This window comes from Hippocampus bargibanti, linkage group LG17 (assembly GCF_051943395.1).
Source record: "Hippocampus bargibanti isolate YZ-2025 linkage group LG17, ASM5194339v1, whole genome shotgun sequence".
In the NCBI taxonomy this organism is placed as follows: Eukaryota; Metazoa; Chordata; class Actinopteri; order Syngnathiformes; family Syngnathidae; genus Hippocampus; species Hippocampus bargibanti.
In genome coordinates, this window is record NC_142750.1 from 11,680,189 (window position 1) to 11,707,912 (window position 27,724).

Here is a 27,724-nt window from a genome sequence, read left to right on the forward strand (position 1 = left end):
GCCGAATAAAGCCAATTACAGACGCAAAAAAAGCACAATCACCCCAGTGCTGTCCAGTGATGACAGTCAAATGGCTCCCCAATCAAAAACAGTGCTGGCATATTTGTGCTACTGAAAAGGCGCAACCGCGTTGTTACGCTTTGGTGGATGTGTTGAGAGTTGATTCATTTCAATGGGGAGAACTACATTTTGAAAAGAAACGTGCAGGGTAAGGTGTTAACTAAATAAAAATTTCTATTGGAAACGTGGTTTTGATCATACGGAGGCCTGCAGAAAAGTCTTTACTGTCCTGAACCAAGCACCGCAGCTTTTGGCCTTGTGACCCTTTCTAACTGTTGTCATTCTGAGCACGACCGGGAAGCAAAGTCGACATCAACGTGCATGGTTTCCAGGCAACAAGGCCTCCATGATGATGCGTCACCGCCAATCAAGTGCAATGTTTCTCCAGCTGAATTGGATGAGTGGCCCTCAGTCTACTCCCGATAGATGGATACTCTCTTCTGTGGAACACGAAATGTGGAACTTGTTTGTTTTGGCGGCATCCTCGCCCGTTTGACCTGCTCGTCTCCATCAATCACCGCTGGAGTGCCGGGCGCTGTGGTCTAATGAGCCCCGCATTCAACAAACGCAAAACTAAGTGTGAAGCAGGTTGCAGGATGCGGTAACAGCGACACTGTATTACTCGATAACTCAATGTATCAAATGCTACTTTCAAAGGGAAGTTTCATCGCTTTCGTAGAAGTGGAGTGACCGCCATGTCAATGTCCACTTCAGTTCATCGTCACCTGAATGGGCCTTTTGAAATAAGTATGCCGCTTTGCAATTTGGGGACAATCAGTTTCACATGTTGATACACAAGGGAGCAGTGTACTATTGCCCACGTATTGGGAGAAGCGCTACAAAAGCATTTAATCGCTAAGAATGAGCTTTTTATAAATACAATAGAATGAAAGCGAAACCACTCAGCAAAAAAATAAATACCATATTTTCTGGTGTATGAGGCGCACCCAAAAGCCTTAATTTTCTTCAAAAGATGACCCTGCACCAATTTCCCATCGTAGAATATGTAGTGGTAACCCAAGCGTGTACTGTAGCGCCTCATAATGTGGTGGGCCTTATATTTGGAAAACATTTGTATATTTACAGTATACATTATATTTGGAAACCTTTTATTCATTGACGGTGCGCCTTATAGTCCGGTGCGCCTAATACAGTGAGACCTCAACTTACAAACACCTCAACTTACAAACTTTTTGTCTTACAAACGTCAAATTTCTGAAAATTAAACCTTATAATAAGCACTATTTTCATAATACACACCCACCACGGCTGGCGGAGTGATCTTCTGTGGAAGCACACGACCGAACAGCACCAGAGGTTAAGTTACCAACGGTGCTTATGGAAGGTGACTCTCCTTCCATAAGCCGTCAACGACCATCAAAAAGGTAAAGAAAACTTTATTTTACAGCACAGTTTATTTATTTAATTACAGTCCTCATGTAATGCGCCTCTCTTTCCAAACAGCAATTCCCTTTGACCTTCGACCTCCAACGCCATTCCATCAAGCCATAAATGACCATCACAAATGTCACAAAAGTGACTTTATGATACAATGTAGTGTATTTCTTTCATTACAATACAATAGCACATTTATTATACATAGAATAAGGTATGTTGTGTGTAGTTTTAAGGCTTATTTAGTTGAAAAGTATATTTTATGGAAACCCGGGAACGGATTATTCCCATTTTAATGGTTTCCTATGCGAAATTATTTTTTGACATACACACTTTTCGCTTTACACACTCTGTCTGGGAACCAATTAAGTTCGTAAGTTGAGGTCTCACTGTATATGGAAACAAGTTTGAAAATACACCATTCATTGGGCTTAAACACCGGAAAATACAGTACATTACAAAAATGCTGCATAATTCCAGATAGGGAGGCTGGCATAAAAAAGGGATTCAGAAAACTGTTTTCAGCGGATTAAAAAAAAAGAGAGAAGCACTTCTCAGTAACAGCGGCAATGTAAAATGGCTGCCCCTTCAGCAGCGTGAGGCCATTTCTTCATCCATTCATTAATAAATGCGTGCCTGAGGTCGATACAAAGCGGGTGCATTTTTCTGCTTCATTTATACTCCACAAACGTGAAATTACGGTAATCACAAAGCCGTGTTTTGTGGCGACGTACAGAGCAAAATATTGCCAAGATTACTATTCAATAATAAAAGTATGCTATAAAATTACATGAGTGCACATTTCAGCTGTTATTTCTGAAAAGTACATGCTGTACTTCACATAGGAAAACAATGCCGGACTAATTTTAGAAACCTTTGGCATCAATATTAAACGTGACATATTTCCATCAAATGATACTCACGATTCTGTATGAAGGTTTATCCCCACATTTATTTCTTAATCTTTCGTTTGTAAACAATAAGCCACATCTTTAGACCCTTTCCTCCCACACATAGAATTAATAAAGAATATACTCATGGCTTACTCTGAGGTGATACCAGCAGAATAGACACAATCATTACAAACAAATATAAAATAAAATTAAATACAGTAAAGTCTCGTTATATCGATATCGGTTATATCGATAGTACCGCTTATTACGATACTATTTCTATGAACACAAGGAGGAAATTACATGCTCGCAGGGTCGGATATATCGATAGTCCCGGTTATATCGATATTTTTTCGGACTCCCGAGAATATCGATATAACGAAACTTTACTGTATCTTAATATGAAGTAACGAAACAATGCCCTGGTCATCTATTTTTTTAAAGTCTTTATAGGGCACTAAAATACACAGTTCAAAATCCAAAATACAAATCTGTTATTTTTAGAATCTTCAGTTGTCATATAGGTAACAGTTTACAAATAAGTTTTTTTTCCCACAAATGTGATTTTATGGACTTTTACTGTATTTTCCAACGTTTAATGGCTGAGGGTATTCCCTCCGTTGGTCAGAGTGCAAGGCATTTATCAAAAATTAAAGGTTATACCCGCCTTTTGAAGGGAATGCTTTTATTTGTAAAAATGTACTAGATAATAATAATAGACTTTTCCACAAATGACTGACTGACGTCATATTTTTTCAGTTGGCCAGAAAGGGCAAAAGGGAGGTTTCTATTTAAGGTGTGGTGGTTTTTTTTTTCCAGTCAGACCCTGCTGGAGCTTTTTATTTATTGATTTATTTATTAACAGGAAGAATTTATAGCACTGACCTGTGAAAAATGTGTGAAAATCAGCTTATACTTCAAGGCGCAAGATATAGGAAGCCCTTGGGGTACTGATTCCATATCCTCCCTTTTGCCTGGAGGCTGCGGGACAGATGAAAATTGACCACGGGCCGCATTTGGCCCCCGGGTTGGACTTTGCACATATCTGGTATAAGTAATGCAAATAGTACACAGTAGTCAACTAACACTCTGTTTTGCTTCATTATTAATGTAAGCTGATCCTGCTCGTGTGTCATCAGTCCTCATTTATACCAAGTCTTTGTCCTTGCTAACAAAACAATTTATTCCGCGACTGTATGGCATTTTTGCACATGAGTACATGTAACGACTTTTTATTACTTAACAAAATAACAACTAGTAGGCATTTTGGTGCGACTAGAAGGCTATTAGTATGTGACATACGCCCCTTGTATTCGAGAGTTTATTTTTGGGCACACAGTTCTACTAGTACACAAAATTGTTTCACCAAAATGACACTATTATGTACATGGATGCACATGAATTTTTAGCGCTTTTTTTACAGGTGTTGTACGTATTAGCATTTTTTTAACACAAGTATCTTGACTTCTATATTTCAGTCTAGAGTAGTTTGGCAACAACAAGGTCGTCTTGTCGTCATTTGTCCGTCGTCCCCTCGCCGTGCGCCTCAAACGGGCGTGGTCCTGCGATTGACGCCGTCCTTTAGATCATTGGGGAAACAGTTATGCACCTGCAGGAATTCGGCGGCCGCCTCGTGCTCGGGACTATACGCATTGTCCGTCACGCCGTCCCGCGCCAGGGCGTACATGGACAACTCGTCCAGAGGCCCCCCAGAAGACGTCCCCCCGGCCCTTTTTAGGCCCCCTACGGGCGAGTTCTCCCGCGATGCCTCGGTGGAGTGGGAGCTGGCCCGAGACGTCCGCCGGCGGTAGCGGAAGCTGGGGATGCGCGAGTACGGGGACGAGGACGAGAGGGAGCGGATGAATTCGCGGCGTGCCTTCCAGCGGACTTCTTTGTTCTTCTCGATGTAGATGTTGATGGCCAGAACGGCCACCGCTTCGGCGACGATGAAGGACAATGCGCCAAAGTAAAAGGACCAGCCATAGGAGTATGTGTACTTCTTGTCGTCGTCCCGTTTGTCGTTGGGGTCTCCCGCGTTACTTGAGATGTAAACGATGATGCCGATGATGTTGCTCAGACCTGACGGTGAATCAGAAAGGGCAAAAATCACATCAGGAGTGGCAAGGAACTGATTACAAATAGTTGATCGATCTACTTCTACCAGTGGCCAGCCGTTCATTTCACACCTGGTCCTTCTGTAGTGCTATGTCTGAATTAATCCAACCCACAATAACCATTTTATGACTACACAACCTAGACTGCAGCTACAGCTGCGACTGCGACTCATATAAATAGTATGGTGTGATTTACTACAAGTCCACTAGAGCGAAGCGTTAACCAGGAAATGTCGCCATCACAAACTGATTGGTAAAATCGACACTTATATGATGCTGCAGGTGCAGCAGAACTTGTTGTGAAGGCGTCCAGGTTGATTTTTGACCCTGGTAACAAATAATGGCTGGAATGTGATTAGTTAACTCCTTAAAGGACAACCGACGTCACTTTTTTGTTTTTAAACTGACATCAGAAAAATCGTTTGATAGCATCTAAAATACCCAAAACACGCAGTATGATATTTTTAGTCAAATGCAAAACACCAATAAAAATACACATTCAGTTATGAATATGAGTCAAATAGTTCTGAAGAGGAAAGCATACATGTTTGCAATCGATTAAAGAATTATATATGCCATTTTGAGGCAACACTGGGGAAAAATTCTCACCCAAAAAAAAAAGGCACAAAATGGCGACCTCCAGTTGCCACCTCCGCTTCCACAGGCTGATAAATTCCTTATATGGAGCTTGGATGCCCTCTTCGGGCGGCTTTTGGGTGCAACACGGTTCTCAGATCAATCATGTACAGCAAAATACATTGACTTGATGGAAGGAGTGCTACAATGTGTCTTTTTTTTTGGTGAGGGGGCGGTCCTTTCGTGACGTCACGTACGGACTCGTCACCAGCTCAAAAACAAGACTTCCTGAATATTCAGAGCGAGTCTTAACACGTAAAATTTAACTATATGCGGTGGAATCTTATTAAAATATGCTCAGTAGAAGTCATTTGAAGCCATTTTACAAATTATGAACACAACTTGTCCGGAGACGTCAGCTGTTCTTTAAATATGAAAACACACATCTGCAAGCAGCACAACGGGGGAAAAAACAATGGAAGGAAGTTGAAAGCCAAACTGGAATAATTTCCTAAGAATTCATGTACAAAATATCATTCACATCAGTCTGTAATTCAGATACAGTATATATTTTTAGGCTAACAGAGAAGGCCTTGCAGGCACTGACGGTCCACCGCTGATTTCTACAATTGTCACAAAGTTCAAGATAGTGGCCGTGGGGTGAGTTTTTCCAAATTTCACATTTAAATAGCAAGTGAATGATGTCGGCATTAAAAAAAAGAATAATCATCATAAACGCCCGGATGTCTCACATGAGCTTTCCAGTTCACGTCTGATACGTTCCTCCGACAAAGAGCTAAGTATGGTGAGTCTCTGTCACCAAAATGCTCAGGTGTAGTCAATTGTCAAAGGTACTGTTTCAGTTGATGAGACAGGAGCGTTGACAGTGAGTATCGTCGTTGACTTGGCTAATATTAGCCTCAAGGCTCGATAGTGATTAACATAGCAGGAGTCAGCTCGAAAGCTCCGGAGGTACTTTTTTGCTTGTTGTTTGTTTGTTTTCTGTGTGAATGTACATTTATTGACATGTTATAGATTGTGTATCCACTGTCTTTAATCTGCTCTCCTCATTTTAAAAATTGTGCTATAGTCAACGGCGAGATGAGACTGCTCCTTCCACCTCTGTTGTTGCAGACAAACATTGAGCAGCGATTCATCATTTGTTGAAATTTCTCCATTGAAACTCTTCAAAGCCAACAGAATAGAACCATTTGTCGAGCATGAACCTTACAAGATACTCAAATACATCCTTGAGTTTTCGCAAGCCCTGCCATACAGCCATTTTTCATTCCAAACAAACTGATAAACAGCAGGACGTTTCACCTACCTGCGGCCACAAAAAGAATCCCGGCACTGAGGAGGATGTTGTTTGTCTTGCTGTAGATTCGACCCACACCGACACACAAACCGCCCAGCATGAGCAACACCATGCTGAGGATTGGGAACACACTGGAGGCTCGTACAATACCTGTCACACAAACACACACATCCAATACTCAGTCAGTCACATTTGTCCATACTGTACACACGCATATACCGTAAGTTGGATAAAGAACATTTTGGTTGTGAGATTTATTTTTTTACATTTTAATGATTTGATGAAAAAAAATATTTGCTGCTGACCAATCAAAATCTTTAGCGCACCAAGTAGGACTGCTGAGGTTCCTCAGCTGTTACAGTTTTCTAATAACTAAACAAAATGAATCAGTTAAGCATCATTTATGAGAATGAATGCTTTTTTTTCACTTTTCCACACTTTTTTTTAAATGACATGTATTGTTTTTTTATGATATATATTCTCCAGGACATACTGTGTTCCCCCCCCCCCCCACTTTTGAAAGTGTTCTTGAGAGTTTTGAAAGGCGCTTATTAATAAAATGTATTATTATTATTATTATTATTATTATTATTATTATTATTATTATTATTATTATTATTGTTGTCATTGTTATGCAATAAAATGTATTATTATTATTATTATTATTATTATTATTATTATTATTATTATTGTTGTTATTGTTATTATTGTTATTAAACTTATATATATATAATAAAAAATACAATAATAATAATAGGGTTAATAATAAGAACAATAATATATAATAATAATAATAATAATAATAATAATAATAATAATATAATAATAATAATAATAATAATAATAATAATAATAATAATAATAATAATATATTTCCCTTTGTTTGCCTTCATTTGAGAGTGTAAACCATTTGTATTAGCGTTATCTTGAGGATTTTGGGGGAAATTTTTATGATGTCAAATAAGTTTCAAATACATGTACTAATCCGTTATTAAAATTAGTTTTGAAAATTACTCAATTTTTGTTATGTGTTTCAGTACATACATGGTATAACGTTAAGTAGGTACTTGGGCAGTCGCATAGTTGCGCAAAATACAGCAAAATGCACATTTTTCAAGTGTAGAGCTGGCTGAATCATATTTTATCAGGACATAAAAAAGACCAACATGTGTCTGTTTTTTTTAATATTGGTTCCTATAGGTTCCCCCGCTTCCAGAATAAGCCATGATGATGACTTACGCAACAGGTATTCCGAGCTGTCCGTGTCGTAGTCGTTGTCGTCAGGGAAATGGTTGATTCTGAAGCAGCTGCCTTGATTGATGCCTGCCAAATAAATAAATTGACACAAAAGACTTTCAGCGTTCACTGAGGCAATATGATGTAACATAACATCACTAAAATGAACAGTGTTTGACAACTTCAACCAACGGACACTTAATTCGACACTTATCTGAGAACCAATACAAGGACGAATTCTCTATCAAAATGTTGGTCTTTTTAGCAAACAATAGGTCTTCTCTTCTGACCAAATAACCAAGTGAGAGAGTTCAAAAAAAAAAGAATAAGCGCGTTGTCTCAGGGGTAGGTGAGGTTAATGGAGGTGCTAGAATGACGTTACCGGCTCCCGTGTAGCTTGTAAATATCACCAACACTTGATTAAAGCGGCGTTCACTTCTAATTTGCATAGAGCATTTCAATTGCTACTTCGACCAAGAAGGTCATGTTAGCATCTGCAGTTTTAGTATTCTGTTTGGACAGAGTAGGCGGTTTTTGACAATACTGCTACAAAAGTAGGACTGCTCTTTCATTTTTTTCTTTTAATTTAACTTTTTATTTTTGGGAGGCAGGGTTTGATGTGTGAAGTTAGTATCTTCATTTTTTTCCCCAAGAACCTTGTTTGCCTTTTTTTGCTTAAAGGTATTTTGTCCCAACATTGCCTATGTCGTTATGGAAGCAGCTTTTTTTAACCCTTCCAGGGACTGCGGTTACTACAGTAGTTTACAGAGTGCACGAAAAGGTTACCAGTTACCATCTTTTTTTTCTACCCAAACCATCTTTATTTTCTGTTATTAACTAAACTGTTGTTTCTGAAGGTTACAGTCCTTTGAGTGGAAATACAATTTACACTGTGTATTTCGAGGAAAAGGTTTCTTCAGCCGTCATCTGTACTTTTTTTGAAGGTGTCTGACCTTGCGCGACTCATCCGAAGAACTTCGTCAGCGAACTAAAGTTGTGCTGGTAATCCTGGCCCTATATCCCTCATGGACAGAGGTGGCCGTGCCAGACTTCTGCTCTGATAGGTCCCCGTGCTGGACCCCTCCTCTGATAGGTCCCTGCCCTAAGATAGGGGGAGCAGTGGACCACTCCCTGAAGCCAATCTCATTACCCTTATTGTTCTTTCCCTGGCTCTGGTTTCACCTCATTAGCCAGTGCGATTACTTCTCCAATCTGATTACCTCTATTGTTATATCCCTGGCCCTGGTTTCACCTCAATAAGCCTACGTGGTATCGGCATAAGAAGTCTGTTGTAAGCATGGTCTTAATTAAAACTTAAACCACCATGGCGGTTTAATTTCAAAGAACAGGGTCTACTTTGTTGAAATAGGCAACTGTGTCTAGACCAAATAAATCTGACCTGTGAGGGTTCTCCAGGTGGTCAATCATGGCCCTGTGCTTCCTTTCGGCCAATGCATTGCTTTGTTTTTATTTTATTGATTTTATTAGTTTGGAAACCAGTTCGGGGTATATCTACTGCCCGGAGATGGCTGAGATGGGTTCCATTCAGGAGGAGAAATAGATCGGAAAATGGGCACATTGTTTTTAATCCTTTTCTTTTTAAGTTTTAAAAGATTTAGCAGGGTCCTCATGGTTTGAGTTTCTTTCAATTAGAATCTACACGCGGATGCCATATCAATATTAACATATTTTGGTTTCAATGGGCATAAATTGTAAGAAAAGTTCCTGCAGGGCCTGAAGATGTCACGTCAAAGCAAATTGAATTTGAATGGGATTCATGTGTTGTAGAAAAGAAGAGGCCCAAGGCCGTGTTTCTGAGTGAGAGAGACCCCAATTTTTAATGTCTTTAACCATAACCATAAATATGCACATTAAAACGGTGTTTGCTTGGCATTGTTGCTAGACAACATTTCCCGATACATGTTATGCATTTGATATAAATAATAACCGAGTCAGTCCCAGTAATTTTAATTTTCTGTGCTTTGATATAAATCCATTACTTTTTATGTGACCTAAGAGATGATGAACCTCATATTTGTTTGCACTAGCAAACACAAAGTACATCATATCAGTCCAAGACAGGTTAAGATGTTTAGTAACCATTTCACCGATAAAATCTTCCAGGGGCTATTAAATAGGTCCGTAGCTTAATGGGGGACATCAAAATTAATTAGTGTCATATCAGAAATGGAGCACAAGTTTCTGTGTCTAGCAGCAGATGGAAAACGGAGCTGTGCTCTATTTTAAGAGGTGAGGTGAAAATTTGTACCTGCTGCAAGAGACGAAAAAAAAAACCCCACACCCTGGCTCATTAAATGCGTGTATGTATATAAAAGAGTGTATGTAATACAAACACAGTGGCCTTTAAAGGGCAACCAACGTCACTTTTTTGTTTTTTAACTGACATAAAAAAAAAACGTTTTATAGCTTCTAAAATACCCAAAACACGCAGTGTGATATTTTTAATCAAATGCAAAACACCAATAAAAATGACTTAAAGTGTCCAAAATCTGCAAAAAATTGAGCTGCGAATTGGGCATTTTCAGAAAGTCCCGCCCCCAGTTTGTGATGTCACGCCAAGACGTCTTGCCTTGTTCTAGAATCAAAACAATGGCTTCAGATTCGGAGAATATGATTTCTTGTTACACATCCAGTTATGAATATGATTCAAATCGTTCTGAAGAGGAAAGCATACATGTTTGCAATCGATTAAAGAATTTATTCCGTGTCATTTTGAGGCAAACGGGCGGGGGGAATGTCACACCCAAAAATGGCGACCAACTCCCGTGAGGAATGAATCAGCCCGTTTCCATAGGCTGATAAATTTTGACTTTTGGGTGCAACACAAGATTTTCAGACAAACAGTACAGCAAAATACATTGACCTGATTGAAGTCGGTCAAGGGGGGGTCCTAAAGTGACGTCACGTACGGACTCGTCACCAACTCAAAAACGACTTTGTGAATATTCAGAGCGAGTCTTAAAACGTAAAATATAGCTATATGCGGTGGAATCTTATTAAAATACGCTCAGTAGAAGCCATTTGAAGCCATTTTACAAATTATGGACACAACTTGTCCGGAGATGTCGGTTGCCCTTTAAACTCGACGTAGCAGTAAATGGACATTTGGTATTGGTCTCTTCCAATTGTATCGGTCTGCGACTCAAATCTGGAATGATCTGTAAGAATCGGGCATTCACTTGTATGGACTTCACTTCCCGTACAGGAAGCCCTTCCCCAAATTGTTCTGACCAGTCAGAAGCATGGATCTGATCAATGAAAACCTAATGTTCAAACTGAAACAAAGTCCTAAGCAACTAGGCATTTCCGCCTCCTTTTCCATGGCAACTCTTGAAAAAAACTCATTTACACGACAGCGGGATTCTTCTGACATCTTTGTTTGTTTGTCAGCCGCCAAACACGGCGCGTGGAAATGACACTTGGCGCCGACTGTAAAGCGCGCAAACCCGTGTGGACATGTCCAAATCGGTGAAACGTGCCGGACATGTTGGCAGCAGCTGTGTTGCCGATAGCAACAGGATGTCACAGACGGAACCACTGTCATTATCTTGATCTGTGCTTCCATCTCCATTATTATCAATGGTGTGTGTGCGTGTATGAATTATGTATGAAATAACAGTTGAATTATTTTGAATCAAATTTCATTGACTATATATTTTCATGAAACACAATTTTATAAAGTGCTATTATTGTTTCATTAACACATCCTACAAACATTTTTTAGGGTTTTCAGTTTGGAACCTGTTTCGGGGGAGGGAGGTTTTATTGAATTTATGTTGTATCTTTAAAGGACAACCGACGTCTCCGGACAAGTTGTGTCCATAATTTGTAAAATGGCTTCAAATGACTTCTACTGAGCGTATTTTAAAAAGATTCCACCGCATATAGCTATATTTTACGTTTTAAGACTCGCGCTGAACATTCAGGAAGTCTTGTTTTTGAGTTGGTGACGAATCCGTAAGGGACGTCAGTAAAGGACTGCCTCCTGACCGTAAAAAAGACGCATTGTAGCGTCCTTCCATCACGTCAATGTATTTTGCTGTATTGTTTTGTTTGAAAACCTTGTGTTGCACCCAAAAGCCGCCAGAAGAGGGAGTCCAAGCTCCATGGAAGGAATTTATCAGCCTGTGGAAACGGTCTCAATTATTCCTCCCAGGAGCTGGTCGCCATTTTTTTGCCTCTGTTGAGGGACGCTACATTGCAGTCCAGATGCCGCAAAATGACACGGAAGAACTTCTTTAATCGATTGCAAACATGTATGTGTTCCTCTTCAGGACTATTTGAATCATATTCATAACTGGATGTGTAACAAGAAAGCATATTCTCCGAATGTGAAGCCATTGTTTTGATTCTCCAGCAATGCAAGACGTCTTGGCGTGACGTCACGAACTGGGGGCGGGACTTTCTGAAAATGCCCAATTCGTAGCTCATTTTTTTGCAGATTTTGGACACTTTAAGTCATTTTTATTGGTGTTTTGCATTTGACTAAAAATATCATACAGCGTGTTTTGGGTATTTTAGATGCTATAAAAGGTTTTTCTGATGTCAGTTAAACAACAAAAAAGTGACGTCGGTTGCCCTTTAAGTCTCTGTATAAGTGGCAGCTCCAAATATGCAAATGCAGTGCCCTAATTAAGTAAAGGAAGACAGGGTGAGCCGACCAAGTCTGCTAACTCATTAGCGCCCACCCGTGACTTCTTAGTTATGTTCAAATGACACAATGGCATAGCATGGCGCTACAATCACCCCATCCCAAACAAAGCCACATTCACCTACACACCCACAAGGTCTGTACACCGCCCTCTCACTCCAAACACATCCGCTCTATCACAGCTCGACACAGCGTAGGATGTTTATTATCAACTGTTAATTGCTTGATTCATGCCATTACTCCTCCATCTTCAAGTGGCCTTTATTTACCGCAGCGGCACACGTTACGCTAAGCCTTGACCTGACAGTGATGCACAGAAAGGAAGTAAGCGCAGGGATACATTTGGCCTCAGCGTGGGTTCATCGGCAGTAAAATGCTGTTAAGTAACGCCCGATACTTTGTGAAGCAAAACAAGCTCATGGTTGGCTCCGTTTCGTGGTTAAATGTCACGACACAGCAGGCATGTGGCCGACAAAGTGACGCTTGTTGAACAGGGCGACAGACACATGTGCAAGAGTGACAATGTGCTGGTGTTAACGTGCCCGTCCGTCTTCATGCTTTTTTCATGCGTCCAGTATGTTCCCATAATATCGTCGGGGAAAGTGTCCAGAGCAGCTTGTCTGAAACATTTGACATCATACACCGGCTCATAAAATTCTGAACTTCCGGAATGAAGGACGGACAGAAGGAAGGAAGGAAGGAAGGAAGGAAGGAAGAAAGTGAAGTGAAGGAGTGAGTGAGTGAGGGAGGGAGGAAGGCAGTGAGTGAGTGAAGGAGTGAGTGATGGATGGATGTGAGTGAGTGAGTGAAGGAAGTGGAGGAAGGAAGGAAGGAAGGAAGGGAGTGAGTGAGTGAGTGAGTGAGTGAGTGAGTGAGTGAGTGAGTGAGTGAGTGAGTGAGTGAGTGAGTGAGTGAGTGAGTGAGTGAGTGAGTGAGGGATGGAAGGAGTGAGGATGGGGAGTGAAGGAGGGAGGGAGGAAGTGAGGGAGTGAGGAGTGGGAGTGAGTGAGTGAGTGAGTGAGGGAGGGATGATGAGTGAGAGTGAGTGAGTGAGTGAGTGAGTGAGGAGTGAGGGACAGAGGGAGGGATGGAGGGAGGGATGGAGGGATGGACGGAAGGAGGAAGGGAGAAAGGAAGGAGTGAAGGAAGGAGTGAAGGAAGGAAGGGAAGTTCACTGAAAAAGTGTCTATCTGCGTCCAAACTAAAGTGAAACAATCAACAGGAGCGCACTTCCGTTTTCTCAAAACACGAAAGTGTCAAAGTCACTTCTCCACACCATAGCATATCATTTTAAATATTTAGTTTTACTTTTGTGCTCGGACATGACATGTCTCCGAGTCATCTATTTTTATATCAGCGGGCATGTTTCCATAGCGATTGCAGGGATGTTGCCAAGCAACAGCATCACGGAAGATGTGAATGAAAGTCGGCGATCAGTGGGCACTTTGCTCAGAGTGAATGGACGCGCCACTTTTTTTGTTTTTTTTATGACAATACTGCTTGGCTGCTATCGTGTGCGCTAAGTTTTGCACATCGGTGTCACAGCCAGGAAGCAATCTGTTTCTTTCCACTTGTTACTTGTTAATCTATTGAAGATGTAAGTGTTCAAAATCAACCGTTTCTCTATGACATTGTACACACAGTTTGTTGTCTTCCCGACATCTTCAATATCATCAAATATAAAAAAATAAGAGAAACAAAATGCTGAGCTTCTCACTACTACAGAACAAACTATACAACTATGCCGTGAGTCTTTTGACAAGAAACGTTAAGGTGCAAAGCATTTCAGCGGTCAGTGAATCAAACGAGTCAATTTGAGGCGAGAGGATAAAACTTTGCACCCCCTAAAATCCACATTGAATTGCATTCCGGTAAAAAAAAATCCACCAAAAATAGCATAAATCAAAGCTGAACTTCTCATTGCAACCACTATTTGAATGAGTATTTTTGTTTTTATCGTAATCTGATAAAATCTTTAAAAATCAATGGTGGGAAGCCTTTGAGGGATAAGGGTATAAAATTTGCCGTTGCAATCATGCCATTTTGTAATCTGGCAGCATAATGTATCTTTTTTTCTCCCCCCTCCCATCCGTTTTCTCATTAGGATCCCAGCTAACAATATAACTCACAACTATGGACAATTTAGAGTCCCCTATGAATCTAACATGCATGAATTTATAATGACGAAGGAAACCAACCAGAGCGCCAAAAAAACAATTAATAAAAAAACAAGCACACGAAGAATGTGCAATCACCACTCAGGAAAGCCAGAACCCGTATTCGAACATTCAACCTCAGAACACTGTCAACCGTATCACCTCTTAATAATCTGACACGTGAAAAGCAGCTCTAAAATGTAACCACGAAGGTCTATAAAGTCTCTCATCTTGTTTCTAAACTATGAAAGTCACAAGGGTTAAAGCTCGAACCCAGAGCATTTTGGTTTGGAGATGACCACTTATACCACTTGAGCATCACCTCATCACCCCCACACCCAAAGCGCAATGAAACACATTTTACGTGCGTAAAAGTGAGTTGGAGGATTCGCGTCCGGAAAAGTGACACGCAGTTCCCACCCGGTCTCACCCTCAATGCAGCAGATCCTCCAGAGTCCCGAGTGCGTGAGGTCGCCCTTCCTGCTCCTGGGCGGCGGCTGGGGCTCGTCGGCGGTGGCGTTGGTTTCGTTGCAGATATACGCCCGCGAGTAGAGCCAGTAGTCCGTGCCGATGGCGATGCTCATGAGGCTGAAGGCGGCGAAAGCCCCCACGGTGGCCAGCAGCGTCTGAACCCCGCGCTCACACCAAGCCATGCTTCTTCATGCTACACGCTGGAAAAACACACACACAAACACACGATGTTGTATTCCGGACGTGGACACAGATGCGCGCGCGCACCGAACGAGTCAATGCGCGGGGTGCATGCGCCGACTTGTTGATGAGCTCGCTCACTTTTTTTTCTCATGAAATCAACACAAATGCTCCCAAGATAAGCTTCCACAAAGTCTTCATGAGTCAAGACTGTCCTACTAAAAATCTAACAGTCCCCCCCACCCACGCCCCTCATCTCATTTGTCAAAAAGAATCCTCTCGGAGTGGCGCGCGTCGATATCTTTCTTTTAAAGTAGACACCACCCTCATCAAAATGCAACCAATGGGGGATCCGTCATACACAGAAGTATTTTCATTCAATAAAATACTCTGGTAAACATATACGGTATATATATATATATATATATATATATATATATATATATATATATATATATATATATATATATATATATATATATATATATATATATATAGCCAGAAAAGGCTTTAATAGTCCCACAATGGGGAAATTTGAAATCTACAGCACAAAATTGCAAGGGGTGGGGGGGTTCAAAAGATAAAACAAAGTCTTCGATGCCCAAAAGAAAATTAATATATTTGTTACTCACTTCATCTAATAGTATAAATGAAAAATTTAGATGTGCTTTCTCAAAATTGTTTCCAATTCTTCAAAAATCACTGAAACTAAAATCAAAACATTAATGTTGCATTTCTTCATATTTCCAAAAGGCGGCAGTAGCTTGCCGTGCTTGTGTTTGAAAGATGAAATTGCTTGGTCGGACGTCACACGACTACCCTTATTGCGCATGCGCGGCGCCTCAGCAAGCCGCCATTGGTGGACCCTATTTTGTTGTCCACTCCTGCCGGGTTCCGTCTCAACAAAGACCAGCCCCCTTTTTTCCTCCATGAGGATTTCTCCACCGCCGTCGTTACTTTTACGTGTAATCACGATTACTAAATCGGATTACGACCCGTTTATTGCTTTTTAAGTGCTTTTGGCGCTCACACCCGGCTTCCCAAATGGACACGCTGTTCAATGAAGGCTGTGGCGAGACCAAATCTGCCATCCATTCTTGGCGTTATCGCCACCATTTCACATACAAGGCAGATCAAGGAAAAAATATCATCGTGCAATGTAATCTGTGTCTGCCGAGGGTAAACCTGCTGTCCACGTCCAAGACGTCCACGTCCAACCTAAAGAAGCATTTGGACGTAAGTTGCGAGTCAGTCGTGAACTTTTGAACCGTCGCAGTCAGTCGTCGCTAGGAGGTTCATGTTCGAAAAACAAATACTGTTCATTGAATAATCACGACGGCGTTGTTGCTTGCTAACTACCAGTGGTGGGCGGTCTGGATCAACAAGGCCTACCTAATCGACTGGCACCAACCTCACCTATATTTCCAAGTCTCTTTCTAATATTTACAACCACTTTCAACACCGCTTATCATTGAACAGGGTTGCTGGGAGTCGCTGCAGCTTATCTCAGGTGATTTCTGGAAGAAGGCATACTACATCATGAACTGGGGTGGCAGTCGCAGGGCACGTTTAGGGATAAACGACCATTCACACCCACATCCGCAAACGGCTAAAGTGTGGCGAGTGAACCACAACGACAATCTCTTGGTTCAGTGTTTCCTTTACATGAGTGTTCATGTCAGATTTATCCCAAGCTGCTGCCTACTATTGGATTGGATTGGATTGGATTGGATTGGATGGGATTGGATTTGCCTTTATTAGTCTCACAGTGGAGAAATTAACTACTAAACTAACTACTAAAGTTCGCTGACGAAGCCTCTTGGATAGGAGGCGAAACGTCCGAAACCTTCACTTTTGTACAGATGACGGCTGAAGAAACCTTCTCATCTATGTATTGCATAGTATCAGGAACCATACCTTCGACAGCCACCCCCATTTCAAGCTCATATAACTCCAGTCCCATATACTTTAGGAATTAACTCTATTTTTTTTCTGATGAAAGAAGATAGTCAAAGGTTTCTAACACTGTATTGAATGTTTATGTAGTCCTAAAACTCCAAATTCTGAATTGGAGTGACAATGACAAAAACCCTGGCATTGGAGTGGATACATTTTTGCATGTCTGGCTGTGAATGAGTTAATTTAGGTCCATATAACGATACACACAGATGATCAAGTATTAGGAAGATGCACGGGTATGGACTTTTTTGCCTTGTATGATAAGGCCCGCCTTGAAGCTTCCAAACATGAACTCTTTTTCAGAGAACACATCTCGGATGCGATGCCAGGCCCGATGCGAAACGAGGGAGGAAGAAGGAGGAGTACAACGGCGAGGAAAGTAGCCACTGTCAACTCAAAAAGATCAAAGCGGAGATCTTATCGAAATGCATGACCCAAGAAAAGCTGGACGAGCTCATCTTCAACTACATCGTGGAAGACTGTCAGCCGATTCATGTGCTGGAGCAGCCCGGCTTCAAGAAGCTGATCACGGGCTTAACCGAAGGTCTCCATCTCATGGACAGGGTAACCTTATTTTGCAAGGTGGACCTCCGTTTCTCCAGGATGCGCGAGGAGCTGATGGCCAAGTTGGCCGGCGTCCAGTACGTGTGCACCACGGCCGACTTGTGGACGGTCGGCGGCGGCGGCAGCTTCTTCGGCATGACGTGCCACTGGATCGACAGCAACTCTCTGGAGCGCAAGTCGGCGGCTCTGGGCTTCGCCAGGATGCGAGGCCGCCTCACGTACGACTCGGTGGCCGGGAGGATCCACGACATCCACGTGGCGTACGGGATCGAAAGCAAAGTCCAGACCACCGTCACCGACAACGCCAGCCCCTTTGTCAACGTGTTCAAAGAATTTGGGCTGGATGGCGCCGATTGCAACGACGACGTGGGGGTTTTTGAAAATGTCTGCGCCGTGCTGGAAGGCGAGCCGGAACAGGACATGCTCCTGTTCCTGCCCACCATCCAGCGCTGCGCCTCGCACACCTTAGAGCAGATCGTCACGGAGGACTTTTGGCGGGCGGTGTCACAGGGACCCATGTGCCAGCTTTATTACAGCACAATGTCCAAGGTCTATTCCATATGGACAAAATGCCACCACCTCCAGGTCGGCATGGAAGCGGCCGAGGAGATCAGGAAGATGGCCTTGTTCGTCCCGGCCGTCATCCGCTGGAACGTGGAGTACTGCGCCCTGCAGAAGATCATCTCGCTGACCGAACGGGAGCTGACGGAGCTCTCGGCCCGCCTGGACGTGGCCCGCCTGCAGCCCGAGGAGATGGACTTCCTCAAAGAATACGTCACCGCCTTCCACCCGCTGGCTTTCGCGCTGGAGCTTCTCCAAGCCGAGCAAAAGTGCTACCTGGGCTTGGTCATCCCCACCGTGTTGAGCCTGAAGAACAAACTGAACGAGCACAAAGATTCCGCCAAGTACTTTGGCGACGTCATCGTCGCCATGGTGAGCGCCATCGACGCGCGCTTCGGCGAGTTGTTCGCCAGCGACGAGGCCAAATTTGCCACGGCCACCACGCCGCAGTTCCGCTTGTGGTGGCTGGCCGCCTCCGAGCGGGAGGAGATGTGCTCCCTCCTGGCCACCGAGGCCTCCCAGGTGGACCCCTGCGAGGTGATCGAGATCGACGCCAGCCAAAACGTCTCCACCATCAAATCCGAGGACGACTTTTTCAGTTACGGCTCGGCCAAGGTGACGGCTCACGTGCAGGAGCGCGGCGTCACCGAGGAGATCCGCAAATACGTGGAAGGAACCGGCAAGAGCCTGGAGTGCTTGCAGGACTTCCCCAGGGTCAAGCAGTTGTTCCTCAAGTACAACACCACCTTGCCGTCCACGGCGCCCATCCAGAGGCTTTTTAGCGAGAAAGGTAACCTGGCCACCTCGCAACGAAACTTTTTGACCGACGACTACTTTGAACGCATTCAACTACTGAGATACAACGTCAACGTGTGCTCCGTGCTCAACAGCTGAACGTGTTTGGAAGAACCGACAGACAGAACTTCCTCAAGTGGTGGTTTATTTTTATTCACTCAAATGAAACGAGGTTGGGAGGGAGGGAGGGAGGGAGGCCTTCGTCAATCAGTTCAACACTTTTCGACAATATTTGACTGCACAATTATTTCAGCGATTGATTGGGAATTCATCAATGACAGAAAAAAATATTTCTTGCTCTCTGTTCCAAAAAATAGGACATCGCGGTACAGTGAGACCTCAACTTATAAACTTTTTGTCTTACAAACGTCAAATTTATGAAAATTGAACCTTATAATAAGCACTATTTTCATAATACACACCCACCATCATGGCTGGCGGAGTGATCTTCGGCGGAAGCACACGACCGAACAGCACCAGAGGTTAAGTTACCAACAGTCCTTATGGAAGGTGACTCTCCTTCCATAAGCCATCAACGACCATCAAAAAGGTCAATAAAACTTTATTTTACAGCACAGTTTATTTCTTTAATTACAGTCCTCATGTAATGCGCCTCTCTTTCCAAACAGCAATTCCCTTTGACCTTCGACCTCCAACGCCATTCCATCAAGCCATAAATGTAAATAAAGTGACTTTATGATACATTGCAGTGTATTTGTTTCATTACAATACAATAGCACATTTATTATCCATAGAATAAGGTATGTTGGGTGTAGTTTTAAGGCTTATTTAGTTGAAAAGTATATTTTATGGAAACCCAGGAACGGATTATTCCCATTTTAATGGTTTCCTATGGGAAATGTTTTTTTGAGATACACACTTTTCGCCTTACACACTCTGTCTGGGAACCAATTAAGTTCGTAAGTTGAGGTCTCACTGTATTTCACATTGCCTGTGTCGAAAATGCGCATGGATAAATTGATCGTTCTTCAATTACGGGGCAACAACATCGCTAGCTGTTGATCAAAGTAAAAAAAAAAGTTTAGAGATGTCTTATTTTGATAATAGTCCGCTTTCATTGAGGACTACAGAAATTGGATTGGATTAGTTTTGCAGTGAAGAAATTTACATTTCACAGCAGCAAAGTGATGAAAGTAAGAGGAAAGGAAAAGAAGCAGTAGAAAAACAAAATACAGGAGCTGCTGTAATGGCAGCCACTGTCACGGCGCTATCTTGAAGTCAAAACAACAACAAAACTAAACAAATAATGTGACACAAAAAAAAGAGCCATTTAATCTTACGCCCTTTCTGCACCCTCTGTTGAGCAGTGGTAGATGAAAGAGAAGATCAAAGCGTCATTTTCACCAGTGGATCAGGGATGTCATGGTGAAATATGTACGTCTGCTACAAGCTAAGCTTTGAAAGCAAACACAAACCTATAGCATCCATTGACGAAAAAAGATTGCCTCACATCTCCCGTCCCACGTAAATCCGCTTCAATCCCAAGCCGCGACAGTTCCATATATGCATTGGTGCTATGCGCTGACACTCCTTTTTTTCCTCAAATCCAATAACGTTTATTGTTGAGAAACAATTGTGAGGATTTGGAATTATTTTGAGTGAAACAAGCTCACACTTAAAGGACAACCGACATCACTTTGTTTCCTAACTGACATCAGAAAAATGTTTTATAGCATCTGAAATACCCAAAACATGCAGTATGATATTTTTTGTCAAATGCAAAACAATAAAAATGACTGAAAGTGTCCAAAAACTACTTCAAATTGAACCCGGAAGTGGTCAGTTTCAGAAGGTCCCGCCCCCTTGTTCGTGGTGTCAACCCAAGACGTCTTGCCTTGCTGGAGAATCAAAACAATGGCTTCAGATTCGGAGAATATGCTTTCTTGTTACTCATCCAGTTATGAATATGATTCAAATAGTTCTGAAGAGGAAAGCATACATGTTTGCAATCGATTAAAGAATTTATTCCGGTCATTTTGATGCATCTGGAGAGAAATGTAGTGACAAACTCTTTAGTACTCACAGTACCCAAAAAAGGCAGAAGACGGCAACAAAGCTCAGTGTAACTTGTCTCCTGGGACGTTTTGTAAGCGAACATCAAATACACTGTAGAAGTCTTGGCGCAACACACAAGGATTCACCATCGCGTTATTTATGTGTTTTCCTTCTAATTTCGCCATCAACACAAAGTTTTCAGACAAAGTACCGCAAAATGCATTGAAGTGATGCAAGGTATGTCCTTTTGCGGTGAGGGGCGTTCCTTCAGTGACGTAGGGTGAGGACTCGTCACTAACTCAAAAACAAGACTTCCTGAATGTTCAGCGCGAGTCTTAAAACGTAAAATATAGCGAGATGCGGTGGAATCTTTGTAAAATACGCTCAGTACAAGTCATTTGAAGCCATTTTAGAAATTATGGACACAACTTGTCCGGAGACGTCGGTTGTCCTTTAAATAATTGTTGATTGCACTGAGTCATTCAATCTGATCAACATATTTCATTAAAATGCTTGTTTTTTTTGGGCCGTAATGCATGACGACATCATGGAGTGATCGCGTTGAACCGTGATGTTGTCATCTGCACATCTGGAATACGGCATACGGACAAGACGCGGGTAAAAGGCAACCGCTATCTTTGGTAATCCCGAATAAATGTCTAATCTGATTTATGCCTTTTTTCTAATCTTCATTTCACTTCGAAGGAAATCTTTGTCGGTAGTAATTGACAATCAACCGGATGATGAAAACATGGTGGTGCGAATAGAATTTCACCCTTTGCAATATGGGTCATTTTCTTGCTTTTTTTTTGTACGGCTGTTGAATATCATGTGTATGTTTTATAAAAATACTGTATGAGAGAAAAAAAAACAACATTCTGTACTTTCTTTGCCCATTGACTTTGAGAACAAAGCCGCGCAGGGTACATCAGCAGATACCCAGTCACATTTTTCATGCTTTCTGTGAGGGAAAACAAATGGTGTTATTTGCTTCCAAGTGCTTTTGTGTTCTCCGCTTAAAAAAACAACAAAAGTTTTACTTTGAGTAAAGATACGCTGACATGTGGGCCAAAATTTCAATTGCAAATTTCCCCATGTTGGGTCCATTAATTCATTCACTGCCACCAGACATGTGTAGAAATGTGTCCACTCCAGTGCCAGGGTTTTTGTCATTTTCACTCAAATTGCAGGACCCATAGAATATTGAGGTTGAGGACTACATAAACCTTAAATGGAAGAGTTAATTCCTAAGTTATATGGGTCTGGAGTTATCTGAGCTTGAAATTGGTGCAGCTGTACAAAAAGGCAAATGCTGCCGCCTCGTGGGAGGGAAAAACATTGCCAGAGGTCTGACCAGCACTTTATCGGCACCCCCCTGCAAGAAAAACCAAAACCCGAACAAATTCGGGAATGGCGCTCCACGTCATGCTTTACAATTCTCAAATAAATTCAGGAATGGCAGTGAATGAGTTCAAGGTTTTCTGATTCGGAAAATGCGATTATTCGTTGTGAAAGAGACCGATCCTCAGAATTTGAAGCCAATATTCATTGGCAGTGAATCATACAAACTCCCAATCCTTAGTTTTAATGCCTTCAAGGAAATTTATTCAACAGATGTTCACGTTTGCAACAGGTGGTATTGAGTTTGGTAGGCACAAAGTGGGTAAGAAGGTTCACGCGGCCCTGTCGTCACTGTCCTTGTGTGCTTCCTTTTTGAAATCTCTTCAAATGCAGCATGCCAGAGTGACCAACAACGTGTGCCTCAGTGTCAAGAGAAGTGACATGATTCAAGAGGTAAGCGCAAGAAGGTGTTTCTAACATGGCTCCTTTTTCTCACACTTTGCACTCCTCGCCAGAGGCCAGGGTCACTGTAGGAAGACCTTGGCAGGACCGAAGTAACCCAAGTTCTCGCAGGACTCGAGCCAGCGTTGGACATTGGCGGGCGCCGGGGAGGCGGACCCGGCGAGCAGTAGGCAGCAGTAGCACGCCACGTCGGCCAAGGAGACGTCGTGCCCGGCTAGCCAGGACCCGCAGCCCAGAGCCGAGTTGAGGGCGCGGACGACGGCGGCCCGCTCCTTGGCGCCGCCCTCGGCCAGCTGGTGGAAGGCCGTGTCCACCCAGCTGTCCACCAGGGTGGCCGCCGCCGCGTCGGACGGGTACGGTGCTAGCAGCTTGAAGAGGAAGCGCGCCACGCTGGCTTCGCCTTCCACGGGGCACATGTTTTGAACGCTGAACTTCATTTGCAATTTGGGGACTGTAGAGGCAAAAAGACATTGGGTGGGGACAATGTAAACCACAGGTGTCAAAGTTAAGGCCCGGGGGCCAAATCCGGCCTGCTACATCATTTTATTCGGCCCGCGAAAACAAATCAAACCTGTGAAATTCCATGATGCTAGCTAAAGTCCAAACCAACATTTTAAATTGTCACATGTAAACCAAAATAAGTCATTATTTTTTTATTCAGATTTGAAAAATAGTTATTTGGTAATTTGTTGTGTGCTCTATATGTCATGTGTGGAGGGATTGGATTGGATATGCCTTTATTAGTCTCACAGTGGAGAAATTAAACATTAAACATTGTAATGGCTTCCCCAAACCGTAACTACAAAGTAGCACAAATAAAAAAAATGAGTCTGACACCCTTGCTGTACATTTTTGTTTTCATCACAAACTCATCTTTCAGGCTCTTAGCCAACATCACAATGGATTCAAAATGAAACAAACAAGATGTGTTTGAATTCCAAACTCCTCTGTTTTCATTTCAGGATATTCACGACCGAATCAGATGAACGGCGAATCCTACATGCCTCCCACTTGTTTTGAGATCAAAAAGGTGAGAATTGTATGCACGTGCCAACATTATTGTATGCTTGGATCAGATGAGTTGCAACACATGGTAACCTCCGAAATGGCGCCTTACCGTCTTTCCATATGAGGGTGAAACCCAACTGGAAGAGATGGCGGGCGTAGCTGTCGGGATGGCGCGGGCCGAGGCAGGACAAGAGCTGGGGTGGCACGCTGCTGACCGAAGAGTGGACATGGACGGTGGAGAGCACCCGGTAGCGTTGGCACAGCAGCTTATGAAGAACTAGGAGCGTGAGTGGGGGTTGCGCCGGGTTGGCGTTGATGACGATGTCGCGTAGGGCACCAAGGTCCTTGGGACAGATCAGGACATGTTAACACACAATTATCCCAGGTAAAAAAATAAACAATGGATATAATGTGGTTGTCTACTAGAACACCCAAACTTGAGCCAGGACTGATAAAAAATGCTTGGTAAGTGTGTGCCGAGTCACCATCGGCAAAAGATGCTGGCACTAATTCCAATTAGCCTCCTACCTTCCCCAGTAGCGCGTCGAGGTCAGCCACACCCTGGAAGGAGTTGGAGCTCTGGGACGAGAAGCTACCCCTGACTGTCAGGTCCATGTCGGCATCAGGCGTGGTCACAGTCTTGGCCAGGCCCTCCACGGCCGCTTTCAGCTCATACAGTTTACGCATGATCTCGTCCTGCCGGGCCTCCAGAGCTCTGACGGACGGGTCCACCTCGCCATTCTAGAGACAGAAAACAATTCTGGTAAGATCAATTTGGGAGAGATGGCGCACAAGAAGTATGTTTAAAAAAATTCAGTAGGAGAATACTGACGAAACTAAATCAAGCATGATATGCAAAGTCCGCACAATAAGAACAGGAATCATTTTGGACAAGGCAGATATTCTGAACATCCAGCACATTGATAGTTGGATATGTACAGTAACAGTACTTAACGAAATCAATTTCCCTTTGTTTTGCACGTTTTCATACAATATCTTGTGGTAATATTTTCCTTCATCAAAAGTTGTGCTTTGATGTTGTCTACGAAAGAATGAATGGAATTTAAATTCATTTAACTACGGGATGTTCATTAAAATTGATAAGGGTCACCGAATGAATTAAAAACATGTCCGGTGTTATAAAATAGTACCGAGTCGAGACACTACGGCAAACATCGTTTTTGTCTAAACAAGGCGTCTTCACCAGAGCGTGCAACAAGAAGGTTAGGTGTCATTATTATGACATATACAGTAATAAGCAGTTGTAACGTCGGGGCCGACGTCGAGTTGCATCAGCAGCCCGAAATTCCTCTTACCTCAACTGGGCTAGCTAGCTCACTAGCTTCTTCAAAGCAGTCAAAATAGCAGGCTACACGTTTACGACGCAAGTATAACAAATAAGGCGGCGTGTGGTAAAGGAAAGAAGAAAATATCATCTTCCTGGTCAAAAAAATGGTTTTTTGTTTACCTGCAGCGCGTGTTCGTGGGTGCAACTGTTCGCCGGCTGTGCGTGGACATTTGCTAGCTTGTACATGCAGGTGGGCAAATCAACTTTGAAGTCACCCCCGCAGACCGGCTTTACCTGGTACATCTTGTAGTGTTTGGCGGCGCTCAAAAGAAACAAGAAAGACGAAAATTGAGCAATCGGGACGCAAATTAGAATTGATAGGAACGTGAGCTTGACAGCCAGCAACAGCCCACACACCGGAAAAGACCGGAACCCCCACCTTTCCGTCGACGACAAAAGTCAGTTGTTTGTTTTTATTGTAATTCGTTTCTTAAAGGAACCAAAATAGAACATATTACGCATGTGATTAAAATACGTTTTACATTTTATTTTTATTCAGACCATTTTTAAAAAGCTTACCGGAAGTAGTAATGTGTTCCAACTCCGTCAGGTAGCGGACGAGCTGTGTTTGAAGTCAAAGGTCAAAAGAAAAAAAAATCGAACTAATGCAATATATGCGTTGATGAATTTCCAGAAGTAATTACAGTGTATTTGAGTAGATAGATGCATGTGCGATGTCTTGTCAATCAACAAAGCAGTTTTGGAATTGGCAAGCAAGTCTGAGAAAGCAAGTCTGTGCAGGGCTAACGTTTCAATCACAAGTGGTGTTTTGATCTGATCAGACACACGGCAACACAATCCTGCACCAGAAAGCAATTCAAGAGGCCTGCCCTTGCCCTAATCATCTATGGTAACATGTCCCCTTGTGGTCGCCTCCCGTCACCACTTTACACCTGAGCTACATTCACTCCCTGGCACATAATGCTCGCACATGAAACTTGATCACTGCTGAAACCTGACAGTGACGAGCAATAGCTTTAAATGATGCACGAACAAGGAATGCTTACCTTTTGAAGGCTACCGGGTCACCCAGGTGGACGTTGGAGGTGACGCTGGCCTTGTAAAGGTTTGCACATTTAAGTCGTTGAAGTCAAGTGTCATGTTGATTCTGTGTTCTTCTTTGATTGTTGTCCCAAAGAAGAATGATTAATGATGAATAAAACAAGTCTTGTTAAAGCGCCATATAAAACAATATGTATTGTGTTGTAAGTGTCACTAGTAAGCATGCTGCTGGTGGTTTCCTCTAGAAAATGGCAACGAATTAACTCTATGCATGTCTGTTTTCTTCTGAGGCAACACCTGTCGGTTTACGACCTTAAAAATCAGGTGCAGCTTTGGAAACAGACCAAGAAGATCCTAAACATTCATCAAGGAGTGGCACCCACTTGTGATTGACACTATCAGAAAGGTAGTTATTTTCAAATAGATTTTTTTGTTGGATGCTTTTATGCTTTAATGACTTAATGAGTCCACAATGTGTATTTTTTATATGTCTGCCTGATTTTAAAAACCGCATGAAAAAAATGACAAAGCTTTGATTCCAGATTATTAAAAGTTTGATTAAAAATGGCTTAATATATCTAAAAATAAAGCATGGGAAACAATTAGCAGCGCCCATTGCTGTTAGGTGGCAAGAGAGAGACTGGAAGAGTCAACTAAAGGCACACAAATAGGCTCCCTTGGAAAAGTAACATCTGCCATTAGCCGTTTTTTTTTGTCAAAGAAAACGTGCAAGCTTAGAAGTGAGGATCCCTCCCTTCTTTGTTTGATATTGCTTGAAGATGGGACCCGCATTAAACTTTGAAACGGCCTTAATGAGTAAAATGAGCCCGACACCCCTTTCTTAATCCTACTTTTTTTTTCTTTGTGAAGACAATCCAATGAGAGCATCAATAATTGATGACCTCAGCATATAATCAGGCCATCCCTCACAACGCGTATTCACTCTTTCCTACTAGCAAAACTTGAGGTGAGGTATCATGATTGATAAATAAATACATAAAAAAGATGAATAAAAAATATATAAATAAATGGATAGATAAATAATAGGCTAAGTGAAAATCTAATAAATAAATGAATAAATAAATACATAAATGAAAAAGGATAAATAAATACATAAATGGCTAAGTAAAAAAACAATACATAAATAAATGAAAACAAGTATAACACATTGGAGCACATAAATTGCTTGAGTAACTGTTGTTGACTAAAAAAAAGGCAAATAGATTTTTATGGTTTCAGGGAATATAATATCACCAAATAAAAAATCCTGGGTCAAAAATCTGCAAAATTGGATGCGATAACTAACCTTGCATTGAGTTCAAATGGGTCTGACCTCATGGGTGGTTGTTGATGCCACTGAGTATGTTGGGTCAAGAATTTGACGAAACATTTCCCAAAGTATTTTTAGGTTTAAAATTGAACAAACGTTGGCATCTCATCCAGATGTGAGATGGATGGATTACAGTTCTAGAAATGGGGCTCTTTCAATTAACCCTCATATTATGTTATGGGTCAAATTTACCTGTTTCAATTTTCGTGTTGACAAAAGCACTGTACAGTATATCCTTTCTTTTTTCTTTCTTCAAAACAGTTCTCA

At 42.2% G+C, this 27,724-nt stretch overlaps 3 protein-coding genes across 6 annotated transcripts; 1 reads left to right on the forward strand and 2 right to left on the reverse strand.

Moving 5' to 3' along the window:
* Window positions 1-2,399: 2,399 nt before the first annotated feature.
* Window positions 2,400-15,321, reverse strand: cacng4b (calcium voltage-gated channel auxiliary subunit gamma 4b). 2 transcript variants are annotated; one of them, XM_089019289.1, is made up of 5 exons: window positions 15,213-15,321; window positions 14,851-15,091; window positions 7,596-7,679; window positions 6,366-6,506; window positions 2,400-4,427 (listed from the first exon to the last, which is right to left on the reverse strand). In XM_089019289.1, the coding sequence occupies exons 2-5, from the start codon at window positions 15,071-15,073 to the stop codon at window positions 3,895-3,897; spliced, it is 981 nt and encodes a 326-aa protein (XP_088875415.1). In that variant the 5' UTR covers window positions 15,074-15,091; window positions 15,213-15,321; the 3' UTR covers window positions 2,400-3,894. The 2 variants fall into 2 exon arrangements, with proteins under 2 accessions (XP_088875415.1, XP_088875414.1); XM_089019288.1 differs by lacking the exon at window positions 15,213-15,321 and having other exon boundaries at window positions 14,851-15,189.
* A 634-nt stretch (window positions 15,322-15,955) lies between these two features.
* On the forward strand, window positions 15,956-22,419 carry zbedx (zinc finger BED-type containing X). 2 transcript variants are annotated; one of them, XR_016117985.1, is made up of 3 exons: window positions 15,956-16,307; window positions 17,334-19,500; window positions 19,580-22,419. XR_016117985.1 is itself a non-coding variant. In XM_089017936.1 (2 exons), the coding sequence occupies exons 1-2, from the start codon at window positions 16,116-16,118 to the stop codon at window positions 19,047-19,049; spliced, it is 1,908 nt and encodes a 635-aa protein (XP_088874062.1). In that variant the 5' UTR covers window positions 15,956-16,115; the 3' UTR covers window positions 19,050-22,419. The 2 variants fall into 2 exon arrangements, 1 of the variants encoding a protein (XP_088874062.1); XM_089017936.1 differs by having other exon boundaries at window positions 17,334-22,419.
* A 124-nt stretch (window positions 22,420-22,543) lies between these two features.
* Window positions 22,544-25,502, reverse strand: aimp2 (aminoacyl tRNA synthetase complex interacting multifunctional protein 2). Of its 2 annotated transcripts, none has more exons than XM_089017938.1 (4): window positions 25,360-25,502; window positions 24,306-24,518; window positions 23,887-24,121; window positions 22,544-23,220 (listed from the first exon to the last, which is right to left on the reverse strand). In XM_089017938.1, exons 1-4 carry the CDS (start codon window positions 25,366-25,368, stop codon window positions 22,832-22,834), a joined length of 846 nt encoding a protein of 281 aa, XP_088874064.1. In that variant the 5' UTR covers window positions 25,369-25,502; the 3' UTR covers window positions 22,544-22,831. The 2 variants fall into 2 exon arrangements, with proteins under 2 accessions (XP_088874064.1, XP_088874063.1); XM_089017937.1 differs by having other exon boundaries at window positions 25,246-25,502.
* Between the last annotated feature and the right edge of the window lie 2,222 nt (window positions 25,503-27,724).